This window comes from Schistocerca serialis, chromosome 5 (genome assembly GCF_023864345.2).
Source record: "Schistocerca serialis cubense isolate TAMUIC-IGC-003099 chromosome 5, iqSchSeri2.2, whole genome shotgun sequence".
Lineage (NCBI taxonomy): Eukaryota > Metazoa > Arthropoda > Insecta > Orthoptera > Acrididae > Schistocerca > Schistocerca serialis.
Genome location: NC_064642.1, coordinates 520,308,738 through 520,326,485, shown reverse-complemented (window position 1 = coordinate 520,326,485; position 17,748 = coordinate 520,308,738). Strand labels below are relative to the sequence as shown.

The 17,748-nt window shown below is 38.9% G+C and overlaps 1 protein-coding gene across 1 annotated transcript in view; it reads left to right on the top strand.

Moving 5' to 3' along the window:
- Nucleotides 1–17,748, top strand: part of LOC126481187 (uncharacterized) — a 402,240-nt gene that overhangs the window by 37,896 nt on the left and 346,596 nt on the right. The window contains exons 4-6 of the mRNA XM_050104775.1: nucleotides 9,250–9,363; nucleotides 15,575–15,748; nucleotides 15,903–16,043. Of these exons, the coding sequence (XP_049960732.1) occupies nucleotides 9,250–9,363; nucleotides 15,575–15,748; nucleotides 15,903–16,043 (429 nt within the window). The remainder of the gene's footprint in view (nucleotides 1–9,249; nucleotides 9,364–15,574; nucleotides 15,749–15,902; nucleotides 16,044–17,748) is intronic.

Here is a 17,748-nt window from a genome sequence, read left to right as displayed (position 1 = left end):
ATGTGATGCACATGCCCTCACCAGTGTCGTATAGAATATATCAGACGTGTTTTCCTGTGGAGGAATCGATTGTCCTATGACCTTGCGATCAAATGTTTTCGGTTCCCATTGGAGAGACACGTCCTTTCGTCTACTAAACGCACGGTTTTGCGGTGGGGTCGCAAAACACAGACACTAAACTTATTACAGTGAACAGAGATGTCAATGAACGAATGGACAGATCATAACTTTGCGAAAATAAAGAAAAACTTTTCTCTTGAAGGGAGACTTGAACCAAGGACCTCTCGTTCCGCAGCTGCTCACGCTAACCATGGGACCACGGTGCTCATGAGTTCAGATTATCCTTGATGTTACCTATCTTCGCATGGACTACTCAGTTTGTATATTTTGCTTATTTTTTTCATAGTTCCGCACAACTTCTTCCTGTTTTCTCGATTGATCTGTGTTCAGTTTTTCAAGGCCTATCCACTGTGCCAAATTATAACTAAATCTGAGGGGGGTGCGATGGGGAGGTTCCCTTGTTAGAACTCTCGCTGTCTCTCTTCTCACTGTGTTGAAGGTCTCTCTGCTGTCCTCATTCTCCATATTTTTCAGCCACAGCATCCTGGCCTCTTTCTTCTTTTCGACTGCTTTCTGATACTTTTTGTTGAATCATTTCTGTTTCATCAGTTTCTTTTTCTTCCTAATGTTTTTTTCTGCTGCATCTGTTACTACTGTCTTTATTCTTTCCGAAGCCTTCCCAACAGTATTTTCCTCACCAGCTTCTTGCAGTACTGTAAACTGGTTATTTATTTCAATCACTTAGGTTTCTTTAACAGACAATTCCTTCTGTTGTTCTACATTGAACGTAGGTTTTGGTGTGTATTTTGGTTGTTGATTCCAAAGCATCTTAATTTTCATCTTTCCTGACACTAGGAAGTGATCTTAGCTACAATCTGCTCCTCTGTACATTCTGACATCTCTTATGAATGAACTGCATCTTTGGTTTGCCATAGCATTGTCAATCTGATTTACAGTTTTGCCATCAGGAGAACACCATGTACACCTTCGTGAATTTCTTTTGTGAGGGAACGTCTGGGAGCAAATCCCCATGTTCTTTGAAAGTACGAAGTTGATCATTTTTAATCCATTTTCATTTGTGGTGCAGTGCTTGCCATATTTTCCTATAATGGGGGCGAACATATGCTCTTTACCTATTTTTCCATTAAAATTTTTTAGGATGGTTCTTAAATTTCTTGTTGAAATACTTTCGACTACCCTATCTAATTCTTCATAGTACTCATCTTTCTCATCCTCAGTTGAATGTTCAGTCAGTGCACGAACATTTATGAATGTTATGTCATATCACTACAATGAAAAATAGTTGTTTCAAATATGATAACTTTTCCAGAACCTTTACAGGCAGACATGATCCTGGCCATCTAGTACTGACACATTTCTTGTAGCATCTCCTCTAGTGACAATAAAATCAGCATTGTGAACCTCACGGCCACTAGTCAGTACTCCAGTATCATCCAATATTACCCAGGTCTTTGACTGTCAACTGCCATAGGTGAAATGAAGAATTCGCTACCTAAAAATCTTTTCTCCCTCCTCCCTAGCACTACTAAAAGTGATATCCATGGCCCACTGAACATAAACAATATTCTTTGCCAACTCATTGCCATTAATTTAGTTACCAGCTCCTACTACAGTACAATCAATGACTCAATGTGGGAATCAGAACTGTGAAGACCATAACTGGAATAACCCATGTACATATCTTTCTCCTTTGCTATGATGTTTGCCTTTGCTAGGGCTTTGTGTTCATGGCTGTCCATCAGCTTTTGAGATAGTCTCACTGAACCATCTGAAAAGGATTGGACTTGTTTACTTCCTACAGAGTGGCTTTTCACTGTTGTAAGGAAATGTTAATTTGTTCACCACATCAAGCTTGTTTTCTGTTTCTAATCTTGTCTTAATATTCTTCCCTAATGTATGTCAGACTTCACCTGCGCTGCTCCTTTCAGTGAACAAACAGAGGTTAACATCTGTTACAGTTTGATATAAATGTTTGAAATACGGAATCCCGGACGAGGCCCCAGTTGAAATATGCTCACTATTTTTTATTTACTTAAATTTGGCATATTTCATGACTGTACCTTTTCCGTGAAATGTTTACAAGATGATATTTGTCTTGGCTTCAGTCATCTAGTGGAAGTATGATTCCACAATGCAGTTTCGTCGGCTGCAGAAATGACCTGTTCAATGCGTTTGCCTCATTTTTGGTGCTTCAAATACCATTTTCTTCGAATGTGGTTTCTTCTTGAAGTTTATATAAAAAAGGTTGTAACACAATTCATTTTTCCTGTTCACTAGCAAATTATTTATAACGGCGAACTGCACATTGTTCTACCGTCAACACACACCAAGAGTTAACTGCCGACTGATTACAGTCAAAGACGACTCCAGCGTCAAAGACATTTTACACAACACACAAGCTTCCACTTGTAATCAGTCTCTTTGATATTCTTCGTCACATTCACTAATAGTAATCAATATGCTGTCACTCTCAAAAATATAAGTAAATTAGCATATAATAAGGCAAATTACAATAAAAAAATTCTGACAGAAACGTAAGAAAACATTTACAATTTGGTATCGACAAATCCAGTAGAAATAACACATCTCCCAGATCCATTACAATTGCTCCCCAGGGCTTTTGTTGTTATGAACATATACAACAAAATCCCGACCACACTCAGTAATGGATCTGTATTACACAATTAGTACATTAATGATGCAGTCTGATAACCTCTTCCAAATTTGGACTCTTTGAATCTGTGGACTTGTTACTGGCTGTTGTTGCAATGATCATCCCCATCAATCTCATACACAGAAAATTCAAGTAAAGAAATTATTTAACATGACAAATATACATGGTATAAAACATACATGAGAAATATTCTAACATACAGCATACAGATTGAAAATAATAGTAAGGTGAAACTCCTTTGCTAGAATAAGATACCTACAACCACTTCTTTGGTCACACTGTGCCAACTGGCTCTTGAATATGAATATATATATATATATATATATATATATATATATATATATATATATATATATATATATATATATATATATATATAATCTCTGTATGTGTGGATGGATATGTGCGTGAGTGCGAGTGTATACCTGTCCTTTTTTCTCCCTAAGGTAAGTCTTTCCGCTCCCGGGATTGGAATGACTCCTTACCCTCTCCCTTAAAACCCACTTCCTTTCGTCTTCCCCTCTCCTTCCCTCTTTCCTGATGAGGCAACAGTTTGTTGCGAAAGATTGAATTTTGTGTGTATGTTTGTGTTTGTTTGTGTGTCTATCGACCTGCCAGCGCTTTCGTTCGGTAAGTCACCTCATCTTTTAACCTAACCTAACCTAACCTAAAAAGATGATGTGACTTACCAAATGAAAGTGCTGGCGGGTCAACAGACACACGAACACACACACACAAACATACACACAAAATTCAAGCTTTCGCAACAAACTGTTGCCTCATCAGGAAAGAGGGAAGGAGAGGGAAAGACGAAAGGATGTGGGTTTTAAGGGAGAGGGTAAGGAGTCATTCCAATCCCGGGAGCGGAAAGACTTACCTTAGGGGGAAAAAAGGACGGGTATACACTCGCGCGCGCACACACACACACACACACACACACACACACACACACACACACACACACACACACACACACACACACACACATATGGTATATTTTCAAGTTTACTAAATTCCCAAATTCAACTTCATCGGTATCAAATCTATGAATTTCAATATTCTCCAATCTATTTTCTTTTAGTAAATTGATACTGTCAAAATTTCCATTACTCTGATCACCAAGTGTGTTCACAAAACTTGTCTGAATGTATTCCCTTTCACTAGTTTCTATCAAAAGTTTTCTTCCAACCCAATCAAATGCTGTATTTACTTTTACTATCCAATTCATACCCAAAAGAAAATCCTAATTAAGTTCCTGAATTACAAAACATCCATGTGTGAACAACTTGCCTTCAATTAAAAATGTCACTAAAGCCTGGCTTTTTACCAATTTACTGCTCTTCCCAGTAGCACCTTTTCTCTTTACCCCAACAACTGGCATTTCAACATAATCTTTCCCCTCTTTCAATTTCTTGCTTAACCTTTCAGATATTCCCGAGATCTCATTTCCTGTATCAATTAAACATTTACCAATCCATGACCCAATTTGAACGTTTATATAAGGACTGCAAAATTGATCACTTTTCTCAGAACCTGTGTCCTCATGTAATAAATCACTTTCAATTTCCCCAAACCTATCCTTCTCAGAATCATATGGTATACCATTATATGTATTATTTGTCACAGTTATAAAATTTGTACAAGATACAAAATTGTCATTAGTACTCTCTATTATCTCAAATAGCCAAGAATTTTCATCCAAATCACATTGTATACTATTGAAGTACTTACCCTTCAGCTTTTCAAAAATAAAATATCTCATCTTTTTCCACCACTCAGGACATATAGTTTCACATACATTAATAAGCATCTTTCTAAAGTTCTTGTCAAAAGACATAGTTTTAATGTTCAGCCATAGATTCATAAGAAATGTGTGTGTTTCATTAGTATCTGTAAATGTTTCACTTAGGCTAGAAGTTATACATATGTCATCATTCTTTGTGTAGTCAGATTCTTTACCAACAACATCAAAATTCACACTTTCACATACACCCTGCTTGCGAGCCTTATTCATCCTGGTAACATCCCTGGGAATTTCTATAATATTCTCACTATTTAATCCATTTTCAACCATGTAGATACCCAACTCCCTATTTAAACTAATGAAACACCTTTCCTCAACATCATCATCAATACCATTACCAACTTTATCAACAACATCATTATCATTATACATATTCAGGTCATACACATTCAAATTATCCCCCAAAATATTATGTCCCCTTTCTAAAATTACCAGATCCCTTTCACCAATATTTTCATTCTCACAGCATGCATTCTGTCTTTCATTCACACACGTCTCTGAACTACTACAAATTACATCATCTGACAAAGTGTTGTTCTTTTCTGCGCAAGTGTAAAATTCTGTTAAATTAAATGAATCACAATTACTTTTATCTACTGTATGTTCTTGTTTACTGAAAATGTTATCTTTATCAATATCATTATTATTTTCCTCTTGACATTTTTTCAATAACTAACAACTAATAACCTCATGTGATAGCTTAGGTTTGGAACTGTCATGTTTGGGTTTATGATAGTAACATCCATTGGTCCTTTCATCATGCTCACCTTCTGCCTCAACCTTGCGGACCTTCAAGGGGGCCTCTACTCAATTTTTATTTCCTGAATTACAACTGATTCCTGTTTGAACTGCTGATTGTGGTTCTGCCAATGTCTCTGATCAACATTTCTGCTCCCATTCCTATGCCAAACATTACCTGGTTGTTGGTAGTTTCTGTTGTACTGATCTCTAGCAAAATTTCTGTGATTTTTATCCCTAAGGTGTTCTCTATTTTGTTGATTATTTCCGTGAAAATCTTGTTCTTGTTTTGGATGAAAATTATGGTCCTTCTTTTGAAAATTGTTATATCCCCCTGAATTTTGACTGACATCATGATAATTGTTTTGTTCCCTTTCTTGAAAGACATCATTTCCCCAATTTTGACCATTACCCTTCTGAGTAAACCCACTGTGTGTTCTTGTTGTTACCCTATCCAACTTTTCAATATAATTGAGAAACTGCTCAACATTACTATCAGGACAATGAACTAAACTCAACTGCTTGCTGATGGCAATCTTCTCTTTAAGGTATCAATTTTGATCAAGTCATCCAAAGGTTTTGTTAAATGAATAAGTTTTTGAAGTTCACTTTTGCAAAATTGTTTCATGCTCCCATCTGATTTTCTATAGTTTCTCCCATTCAAAAATTCACTTTTGATTCTAGTTTGTTTAAGATCATCCCAAAAATTTTCCAGAAATTTTGATTCAAATTCTGAAAAGGTCATCCCCACAGTTAAAATTTGGTTTGCCCAAGTCAAAGCTTCCCCTTCCAAGAATTTTTTCACAAATTTAATTTTCATATCATCTGGTGAGTGAGGTAAAAAACAATCCTTACAACACTGTATAAAATCAGTGGGGTGTAAGGGTCCATCTGCCGAAAAGTGCTTCACTGGAATATTAGATACAAGATTGCATGTGTTTACACTGTGATTTTTGCTTTGAAATTCAATGTCAAAACTTTCAATTTTTTCGCTAAGTTCTTTGACAGATTTTTTGTTTTCTAAATCATTGCACTCTACTTTTTTTTCTAGAGTAACCAAACGATTGTCAGTTTCTTGTTCTACATTTTTTACTAAAACTTTTGTGTTCTCATCCAAATTTTTAATTTCCCCTTTTATCTCATTAAAATCAATTAAATTTCTTTCCCTATCTGCCAGTGACTCATTTTTTACTGTATTAATTTCATCGCTCAATTTAGCATCAATTTCATTTACTTTTGCTTCCACAGATTCAATTTTTTCCTCAACACTGCCAACTCTGTTCGAAAGATCACCCACTTGGGCATTGACTGCTTGGACTTGCAACAAAATATTATCAATTTTTTCATCCCAGTAAGTCTTATTATCGTCAGCTGATTGTTTAATTTCTTTCGTGAAATTTACAAGAAAACTTTTTAAAGCAAATTGATCGATTCTTTCTGTTTCATTTGACCTGTCCTGATTTTCGAAGTCTATTAAATTACTACTTTCTACTTTAGGCACAATACTCTCGCAAATCTCATAAGTCATTGTGGAGAAAGAAAATGTATGCCCAACAATACAAAACATGATAAACAGATTGTTTTAACAAAATACGAGGGTTTCGTGACTTATCTGGAACACTCTTCTACTGTTGCAAATCCACGTTTTCCATCCATGTGATTATTGACCAAAATTCTTGAAATTTTTTCTTCTGTTGAAAATTATATTTTTTTGCCAAAACATTTCTTCTCCAAAACTTTTACTTCCCGATGAACACACATACTGTAACACACATTCTGAAAAAACTGGTATTAACACACAAAAATTTTCTTCCTCGTAGTACTGTTGAAGATCTCGTGAACACAATATCCCGGCTACAGTCCCCAGTTGAAATATGGTAACCCGGCTGAGCCCCCAGTTGAAATATGGAATCCCGGATGAGCCCCCAGTTGAAATATGATCACTATTTTTTATTTACTTAAATTTGGCATATTTCATGACAGTACCTTTTCCGTGAAATGTTTACAAGATGATATTCGTCTTGGCTTCAGTCATCTAGTGGAAGTATGATTCCACAATGCAGTTTCGTCGGCTGCAGAAATGACCTGGTTCAATGTGTTTGCCTCATTTTTGGTGCTTCAAATACCATTTCTTCGAATGTGGTTTCTTCTTGAAGTTTGTATAAAAAAGGTAGTAACACAACTCATTTTTCCTGTTCACTAGCAAATTATTTATGACGGCGACCTGCACATTGTTCTACCGTCAACACACACCAAGAGTTAACTGCCGACTGATTACAGTCAAAGACGACTCCAGCGTCAGACATTTTACACAACACACAAGCTTCCACTTGTAATCGGTCTCTTTGATATTCTTCGTCACATTTACTAATAGTAATCAATATGCTGTCACTCTCAAAAATATAAGTAAATTAGCATATAATAAGGCAAATTACAATAAAAAAATTCTGACAGAAACGTAAGAAAACATTTACAATTTGGTATCGACAAATCCGGTAGAAAATAACACATCTCCCAGATCCATTACATGTTGAAAAAAGTGTAAACTTCATAGACGAGATCTCTCACATACTGACTATTTGATGTGTTTTTGTACATACTTCAGAAATAAAGGAGACCCCTCATCGATAAGAAGCAGCATTGAGTCGTCAACACTTACACTCAAAAAGAAAGAAGACTTGCTAGCTTGTGGAGTAATTCTTTTTCGGGCTAGAGCGCACGCCCACACACACACACACACACACACACACACACACACACACACACACACACACACACACACCTATGCCCCTACTTGGCACTGGCTGGACACCCAATGCCAGTGCTGAATTTCAGCAGGTGGGCTAAGGTGGGGTGGATTTTGTGTTAGTGGGGGCAGGGGAGGAGAAGGTGGGAGGCATGTATAGGATTTGAGAGTGGGTGGTCATGTGACTAGGGCCTCCCGTCGGGTAGACTGTTCACTGGGAGCAAGTCTTCCGATTTGATGTCACTTTGGCATCTTGTGTGTTGATGGGGATGAAATGATGATGATTAGGACAACACAACACCCAGTCCCTGAGCGGAGAAAATCTCCGACCCAGCCGGGAATCGAACCCGGCCCTTAGGATTGAGATTCTGTTGGGCTAACCACTCAGCTACTAGGGGCGAGAGAGGCAGTTGGTTTGCTGGCTATAGGAATGTGAGAGGGAGGGTAGCAGATGCAAGGGCTAGGCATGGGATTTGCAGTTGTCAGAGCAGGTGGGGCACATGCTGAAGGCCAGATGTGTATGTGAATTGGGAGGGGGGGGGGGGGTGACAAGATAACTGGAGGGGAAACTGTTGGGTGGAGAGTGTGGGACCATGGACTACAGGAGATCAAGGCCAAGACAATTACGGGAGTGAAGAATGTGGCATAATTCAGGGAAGCTGGTGTTGTAGGGAAGGATCCAGATGGCCTGCGTTGTGAAGCAGCTGTCGAAACGAGCATGTTATGCTTGGCTGCATGGTACAGGTACTGTTGGTGGTTAGTGGGTTTAATGTGCACAGAGGTGGATGGAGCCAACAGAGATGTGGAAGCCGATGTCAGTGTACAGGAAGTTGGCGTGCTGGATTGAAGAGGAGCAGGTTAAGCAGATAGGAGAGAACAAGTTGAGGTTGTGAAGGAATGAGGATAGGGTGCCTTGGCCCTGAGTCCAGATCATGAAGATATCACCAGTGAGTCTGAACCTGACTAAGGCTGTGAGAATTGGAAAGGTTTCTAAAAAATTGATGTGTTTTTATGTTTGTATGTAATTCTGTACTCAAAATCATTCACAATACCACCACCTCAGATGTTTTCTGCTTGTACTGAAGCAATAAGTAAAATGCACTTCAGCATGAAAATATGTGTATGTTACTCCCAATTATACCTAGAGTGATATTACCTTGAAGTATTTTGAGTAAATTGTGTTTTACCACAACTTTGTTATTTTAGGGATAACTCCACACACATGGCGTGAGCAGGTACAGATCATAAAGAAGGAAGATGCTATTGCTGCGGCAGGAGGAGTGAATAGCATTGTAACTGTCTCAGCTGTTAAGTTGAAAGGTAAAATTACATATTTTACAGTTTCTGAAAACTTTAGCAAGATCAGTATGTGTCATTTAATACCTTGCATCATATTACATGCACTTGTCCACATCACAGTTTTGTAGTTATCTCTTTTCAGTATATTCCGAATTCCAAATGGAAGTCAGTATTATTAAAATTATTTACAGGAAGTGCTGTGATAATTGTCATTTATATTTTGCTTTTATATTGGATTAATCATATATTAAGAGGACTGCCAGCTAATTCGGAACATTTGTTAGTATCTATATGTTGCATATTTTTGTACATGTGGAAGAGACTTAAGAGCTGAGTGAAGGCTGAATGCAGTGTGTCAGTTGTCAGTTGTGATGAATTTTGCATGCTTCTGAGTGGCTGAATTAGTGCATTCACCTAGTATTCCATGTTGAAGACTTTTCTTTTTTTTTATTATTATTAGCTTATCTCTTGAATCAGGAGCTCTTGGGAACCATATTGTCACTCCTGGACAACAAATTTGACATGTGGCTGTAAAAGCTTATCAATAAATTGTTTAATTGTAATAAGGAGAGGAGAACAGTGATTAACCAAAAAGAACAAGGCCTTTCTAACTGCAACATACAGAATTGAACTTCACTTTCTGCCCTCTCTTTTTCTCTGAAAAACCAAGTAAGGTGGTGTGTAGGTCTGTCCACCCATATTTGTGTTTTCTATGGTTTATATAATTAATTTTTTAAAAAAATGCCAAGATGGTTCCTTTCAGAGATTTTATCTAATTTCGTTCCCTAAACATCCTCAGTGTGAGGCTGTTTTGTGTGTCTGAGACCTCATTGTTGATGGGATGTTAAACTTTATTCTTACTTACTTCCATGTTGTCCTTCCTTCACATCAGGCCTTGCTGCCCCACAATTCACAGCTGCCCATGCTGCCTGTCCCCCTCGCCTTATTATTCTTCTCCCTTCCTTTCACAGCCTCTCATACTGCCCTCCCCCCCCCCCCCCTTTCAAAGATGCCTGTGTTGCCTTCTCTTCCTGATCCCCTTCACAGCTGCCCACGCTACCTTCTCTTTCCCCTTCCGTTCCCTGCTCCCTTGTCCCTCCTCGTTTCTGTATGTCTTCCTTGCACACTGTGAGGTACTTTTATGGATACAGAAGCCAGGAACAGATGTTGTTCGTGAACAGTGTGTTCAGAGATTAATTTATTTTACATCTAGTATCAAATAGTGAAAAAATACATAACTTTGTTGTTGAAACCACAGCAGCAGTTGTTAACAGTACATTTGAATGTTGAAATATGTACAGATACAAAAGATTTATAAATCTGTCACTCTTAAATACGATGTCTATTCAGAAAGTATCCAGACTTGGCCACTATGAAAATGTGTAAATGCTATTCAGCTGGCAAATACAGAAAAAGGCTGTTGTGCACGAATGTTGGAGCTTAAGTACACCCACACTGGAGGGGATACTTGCATCTCATTGGCAGTGGCGTAGTCGTTCGTGGTAGTGCCCTTGTGCTGCAGTGGCAACTCTAGGAAATGCAGTGGTGTACATGGCGGCATGCAACTTTGAAAGTGTGACTGACCCAATAACGGCCGACAGCACCAACTTGGAAGGTATGGGGGAATTCTGTGGTGTGGATAGTGAAGAGGCAGGTACTTGAGTTGGGGACAGAGAAGACTAACCTGCATCCCAACATTGTGTCTTGTGAGCACCGGGGAAACTGCCCCAGAAAATCAGGAGCAGGATGCATCCAACAGAACAGGTAGGAGTATGGAGAGTGCTGCAGAGGGTGCTGGCGAGTAGCTGACGTTGACGGTGTCAATGCCCACAGGAGAGGTGATCTGCAGCGTACATTGTGTCTTGCGAGTGCCAGGGAAACTGCCCCAGAACATCAGGAGAAGACGCATCCAATGCAACAAGTAGGAGCATGGAGGGTGCTGCAGAGGGTGCTGATGACTAGCTGATGGTGATGATGTCAGTGTCCATTGGAGAGGCAACCTGCAGTGTTGGCGGCAAAAGCTTCGCAGGGGACCAGATGTTGACTGCCATTGGTGAGACTGCTGCAGGTGGAGGCACCCATTCAGTAAACTGTGTAGGAGGCTGCATTTCAATGGATGGATGTGGTTTGTGTCACAGTGGCTGGATCTCATGCAATGAAGAAATCCCTAACAGTGTGATCTAAAGCAGGATTACTGAATTCATAGGGCTGTAGCTGCCTGCGCTGCTGTGTCATTCCAGTGTTCGTTCAGACATGATTATGTCATCAAGGTAATTAAAACAAGAAGGCATCTTGGACATAACTTGTATGAGAAATTTTTGAGACAATGCAGGCACGGAAGCACTTCCGAAAGGTGAGTATTGATATTCAAATAAGCTAACAGAGTATTCAGAATAAAAATTTTCTTTGTCTCTTTTTTCTAATGGTAATTGAAGATAAGCTTCTGCAAGACCAATTTTTGAGAGTTGGCCTCCCACCAGGTGAGCAAAAATTTCCTCTATATGTGGGAGCAGGTAGGAATCAATGACTGTCTGTGAACTGAGTGTGCATTTGAAATCTGCACAGAGACGAATCTTCCTATTTGGCTTATGAATGATGACTAAGGGTGGATGCCCACTGACTTATTGAAATAGTTTTTAAGACACCAGTAGATTCCAGTCTCTGAATTTCTGTAGCCACTTCATTGTGTGATCCGAGCAGCACAAGGCATGCACAGCAAAATTTGGGTTGCGCATTAGCTTTCAGCATAATGAGAGCATGAAAATCTTTTCCACATCCTAGCGTACTGTTGAACAAATTTTGATACTTGTCACAGAGTTGTTGAATTGCATCATGGGAAATTTTTGTATCAATAGCATGCACATTGTCCTGTATGCCTAATCTGAGGGAATGAAACACATCCATGCCAAAAATATTCGGACTTTTGCGTGAGCAAACTATAGTGAAAGGTACTTCCTTACTCATGTTTTTGGATTTTGCAGTTGTGCAGCATCTTCTACGACTGAAATGCTGTTGCCAATATAGGTGGTGAGATGTGGACTTGATGTTTGCGAATGTCGTTGGCCAGTTTTTTCGTATGTATCTAGGTAAAGCAACATGAAAGGAGCTCCGGTATCTAGTTCAAAAAGCACTGGCTGGTTACGAATTTGCCGTGTAATCCACAGTTTGCGATGTGTTCTGTGAATAAAATTGTCCATCCCATGTTGTAAAAACCTATCTTCTGTCTCTGTCTGTGCACCAGAGCGCTTTCATGAATTTTGAGATTGGGAGAGCCTTTTTGAAGTATGTGGTATTCGAATCAAATGCATGTGTGTGCATTTTCTGCATCTTCATTTATCTGAGTTTTGCGCTGAATTTGAACGCGAAATGATATTGGTTTCCAGTTGTTCCTCCTTTGCTTTATTCCCACGTGAAACAGACGAGGGTTGCCTAGTCTTTTGCAGCAGGCTGTCCTGTGCGATGACAAAAATTGCATTCAGCTCGCTTGAAGAAGCAATTCTTCCATTCGTGATTGACATAGCATTTGACACATGACTTTGCTTTGTATGCAACTGGAGCAGTGTAATTGGGTTTGTGCCAGCCCAGAAAACACTGTATGTACAGGGCTACTACAAATGATTGAAGCGATTTCATAAATTCACTGTAGCTTCATTCATTGACATATGGTCACGACACACTACAGATACGTAGAAAAACTCACAAAGTTTTGTTCGGCTGAAGCCGCACAACAGGTTTCTGCCAGCAGAACGCTCGAGAGCGCAGTGAGACAAAATGGCGACAGGGGCCGAGAAAGCGTATGTCGTGCTTGAAATGCACTCACATCAGTCAGTCATAACAGTGCAACGACACTTCAGGACGAAGTTCAACAAAGATCCACCAACTGCTAACTCCATTCGATGATGGTATGCGCAGTTTAAAGCTTCTGGATGCCTCTGTAAGGGGAAATCAACGGGTCGGCCTGCAGTGAGCGAAGAAACGGTTGAATGCGTGCAGGCAAGTTTCACGCGTAGCCTGCGGAAGTCGACGAATAAAGCAAGCAGGGAGCTAAACGTACCACAGCCGACGGTTTGGAAAATCTTACGGAAAAGGCTAAAGCAGAAGCTTTACCGTTTAAAATTGATACAAGCCCTGACACCCGATGACAAAGTCAAATGCTTTGAATTTTCGGCACGGTTGCAACAGCTCATGGAAGAGGATGCGTTCAGTGTGAAACTTGTTTTCAGTGATGAAGCAACATTTTTTCTTAATGGTGAAGTGAACAGACACACAATGTGCGAATTTGGGCGGTAGAGAATCCTCACGCATTCGAGCTCGCATCAACGATGCTTTCGAACTCATTGATGGGGACATGCTGCGCCGAGTGTGGGAGGAACTTGATTATCGGCTTGATGTCTGCTGAATCACTAAAGGGGCACATATAGAACATTTGTGAATGCCTAAAAAAACTTTTTGAGTTTATATATGTGTGTGCAAAGCATTGTGAAAATATCTCAAATAATAAAGTTATTGTAGAGCTGTGAAATCGCTTCAATCATTTGTAATAACCCTGTAGTTGTGTGTCTGGCCTTGTTTACTTGATGCTGACTTATGAGTGCTGGGACCAGGGCTGTGCCTGGGGCATGGGTTGTCTGCCTCAAGTCAATCACACTCGGCTAAATCGTGAACTTTGTATACATTGATAACTTGAAGCACTTCACCTAGGCTAAGGTTGTGATGTTTTAGAATTTAGGCACTCAGTCTCTGACCTGATAGATTCTTAAATAATAGCATCCCGAAGCATTTCATCCTGATCAGTTGCACCACAGACACTGTTGAATTTATAGTCTTTGGTTATGCTGTGCAATTCATTCTTTATAGGACTGATTACTACAAAGTTGCATGCAGAAAAATTTATACTATGCAGCAGAAACATTTACTTGACTCTTAAAAAATTCGTCTAATCTTGCAATTATAACCTCCTAGGGCTGTGTTTAGGGCTAACTGAGGGGAAACACTCTCACTGTGAAGTGATAGGTGCACTCTACTACACGTGGAAAGATAAATGCACAACGTTACCCACGTGTGATTTTGTAGGCACCAAAATGTTGGTGCAGCTGCGTTGTGTGTTCTTTCCATGTTTCCTTTGTCTCACCGAACTGTCAGAAGGGCGGAGTGGCTGCTGAATTCTGTCTGTACCTTGTGGTGCCTTTTGTTCCAGGGCTGCTTGTGCTTGTACGTGCAAGAAACTGCTGACAGCAGTTCTATTATTAGTTTAGTTTGAAACTGACAGGAGATGTTAGAAACTGTTCAGCACTTAGGTGTTACTCTTCCTGGTTTGCCATGATTCCTTAAATATCTCAATTTAAATATTGCAACTTATGTATTTCAGATTAACACACACACACACACACACACACACACACACACACACACACAAAATAATTCAGTAGAAAGAAAAAAAGTTCTGCTCTGGTTTCCTGGTTTCCCAAGCTCCTTGTACCACTTCTTTTTTCTTGTTGCCAGTCTGTTATGTCTTCCTTGCATGCTGTATGGTTGTTTCGTGGATTTAGGAATGAGAAACAGATGCCATTCATGAACAGAGGATTCAGATATTAATTTATTCTACATAATATCAAAGAGTGAAAATAATACATAACTTTGTTGCTTAATTCACAGCATCAGTTGCAAACAGTATATTTGAATGTAGAATTATATACAGACACAAAAAGTTTATAAATTTGTCACTTTTCAATACAATGTCTATTCCAGTGTTGAGCCCTGGCCACTGTGAAAGTCTGTAAATTCTATTTAACTGGCACACACACAAAAAGGGGGTTGTTCAACAGTGTTCAAGCTTAAGTACACCTGCTGCTGGAACTGCAGAGAGGGTATGCTTGCATCTCATTGGCAGCAGTGTAATTGTTCGTGGCAGCACCCTTGTGCCACGGTGGCAGCTGTAGGAAATGCAGTGGTGTAACTGGCTGCATTTGTATTTGAATGTGCAGCTGACCAAATAATGGCCAAAACCACAGTTTCTTTCTATACTTTCCTTCCTCCCACCTCCTTTACTGTCTCAGTATCCATAACACATTTAATGACTTCCCTCCCTCCATCACTATCCTCCCTCTTACCGAGAACAAAGGTTCATTTCTAGTATGTGAATTATTGTACCCTGTATTTATTTTGTGAAATTCTTTTTGTCAATATTACTATAATGACATCTTTCATACACCACCTCTTTTTCCCCCCCTAGACAATGTAGGTTCATCTGTCATCACTAAGTCAGTCATTTCTGAAGCAGAAGCTCAAACTGCTTTAACAGAATGTATCAGTGCTACTAATCCAGGTGACATAATTATTGAGAAAAATATTATTACCAGTCAAAGAAATGACAAAGAATTCCATGAATTAGACCGTGGTGATCTTGGTAAGAAACTAATATTTGGTGTAGTTAACCAGTTTTGGTTTTAAATAATGTGATAACTAGACTAGTGTGTGCATGAGATGATCTGTGTGTAATTTATTAAATTTAGTGTAGTATTGACATTATACGATTCAATGTTTTAATTTTTTCATATTAGATGTAAATGAGCCAGAGGTTTTAAGTGCTGATGGAAACAATGCTGGAACTGAAAAATTAGCCACTAATATTAAAGTGAAAAGTGTTGGCTCCATGCAAAGAGCTTCAACTGAAGTCAATGATCTGAAAAATGCAGATTCTGGTAAGAAACAAATACTTAATTGCATTAATTTAGTTTGTGGCAGATCTATCAGCAGTGCAAGAGTAGGAAGAAATAATAGTTTAGTATTTTGGATGCGAGTCGTATTGCAGTCAATTTTACAGATATTGCTGTCTGCCAGGTAACCTGCTTCTAACGAGAACAGCAGAGGTCAGTTATCTGTAAAATATATACAAACTTTGTATCAGGGTCACTCAAACGATTTTTGAATGATTGTAGTCCATACCATTGTTATATTTCAAAGAATGACACATAGCAGGAACCACTAAGTCACACTGGCTGTAGGAAGCTTCCACAGTGTCTCTCCATGACTGATCATTTGGGAAAGGCACACATGCAATTAAATACATTCCCCCTTCCATCATCTGACATCTAGCTCATCAACTTCCGTTACATGTTTCACATTTATTTTAGTCAAACTGAAGTTTTGTTTTTGACCATATGAGTATTCAAAATGAAGATTTTCGTATCATATTTTTTATTGTTATACTATACCAGAATGGGCATACTTACAAGTGCTGGGAGTAGGAAGTAGTTACTCAAATCTAAATTGGGAGATGACACAAGGTGCAGAAATTGACACTAGAGTTACTAGAACCCAAATGGGGTAATAGTACATGGGGAGTTATAAGAACTATATTGAGTGGCACATAGCATGAGCTAAATGAAATGCTTTTGGTAAAGGTCCTTTTTGGGAGACTACTTTAACATGTGAAAAAAGAGAAATATTGTATCAGGGCTGGACCACTATCATTGATCTGGTGACCATTCTAGTGGCATGGATATGCTTATTAAAGAATAGGGGAAAAAACTGCCCCAATGAAAACAGCGAAGGTAATTGTTATCTATCACAGTTTCAAAAGTGAAGAGAAAGTAAATTCTTTTAGGCAGATAAAAGAAACAACAATCTGAAAACAAAGTAAGAAATGGTCAACAGGTATTTATCCCCTATACCACAAATAATCTAGAGAATCAAGTACCCTCTAGTATGTCTTTCCTGAATCAAATATTCTCAAATGGATCTTACCCTATTCACATGTCAGGAAATGAGGAACGTTTAGTGTAGGGGTCAGGATACTGGTCATTATGGTACATTCATAGGCCCTAATGTGTGGAGTCAGGTAAAAAAAATGAAGGATATGTGAGACTAAAAAGAAGTGAGAAAAGGAATAGTTACTGTGAAAAAATGCCGAGACCAAAGAAATTAATGTAAATTAAGGCCATGTGGGTGACAAGAACCAAGGACATCATGTGTACCTTGCTGCTCTTCTCAGGAAAGAAAGAAAGAAAGAAAGAAATACCTTGTTTCCATACATTGGACTAGGAGTGTACATTGCTTTGTTAATGTTGATTGTTACATTTATATGTATATAATTAACTGTTTGAGGATAGATCTCAATCCACCAAATAGGAAGGTGCTCCACAGTAGATGAGCAAATAGAAAAGATGGAGAATAGCTTGCTTATTTTTCAGATCTTTATACTTGAACACTCACCCCACCCACAAAGACACACCAGGTGTTATTAGTATGTCCTCAGAATCCTATTATGTTACATCTTAAGTTTTTTTTAAGTGGGTGGTGGTGGCGGCGGTGGCGGCGATGATGACATGTCTAAAAAGTTGCAAATAATGTTCTGATATCCATCTGGGCATCCAGATTTAGGTTTTCCTTGATATTCGTAAATTG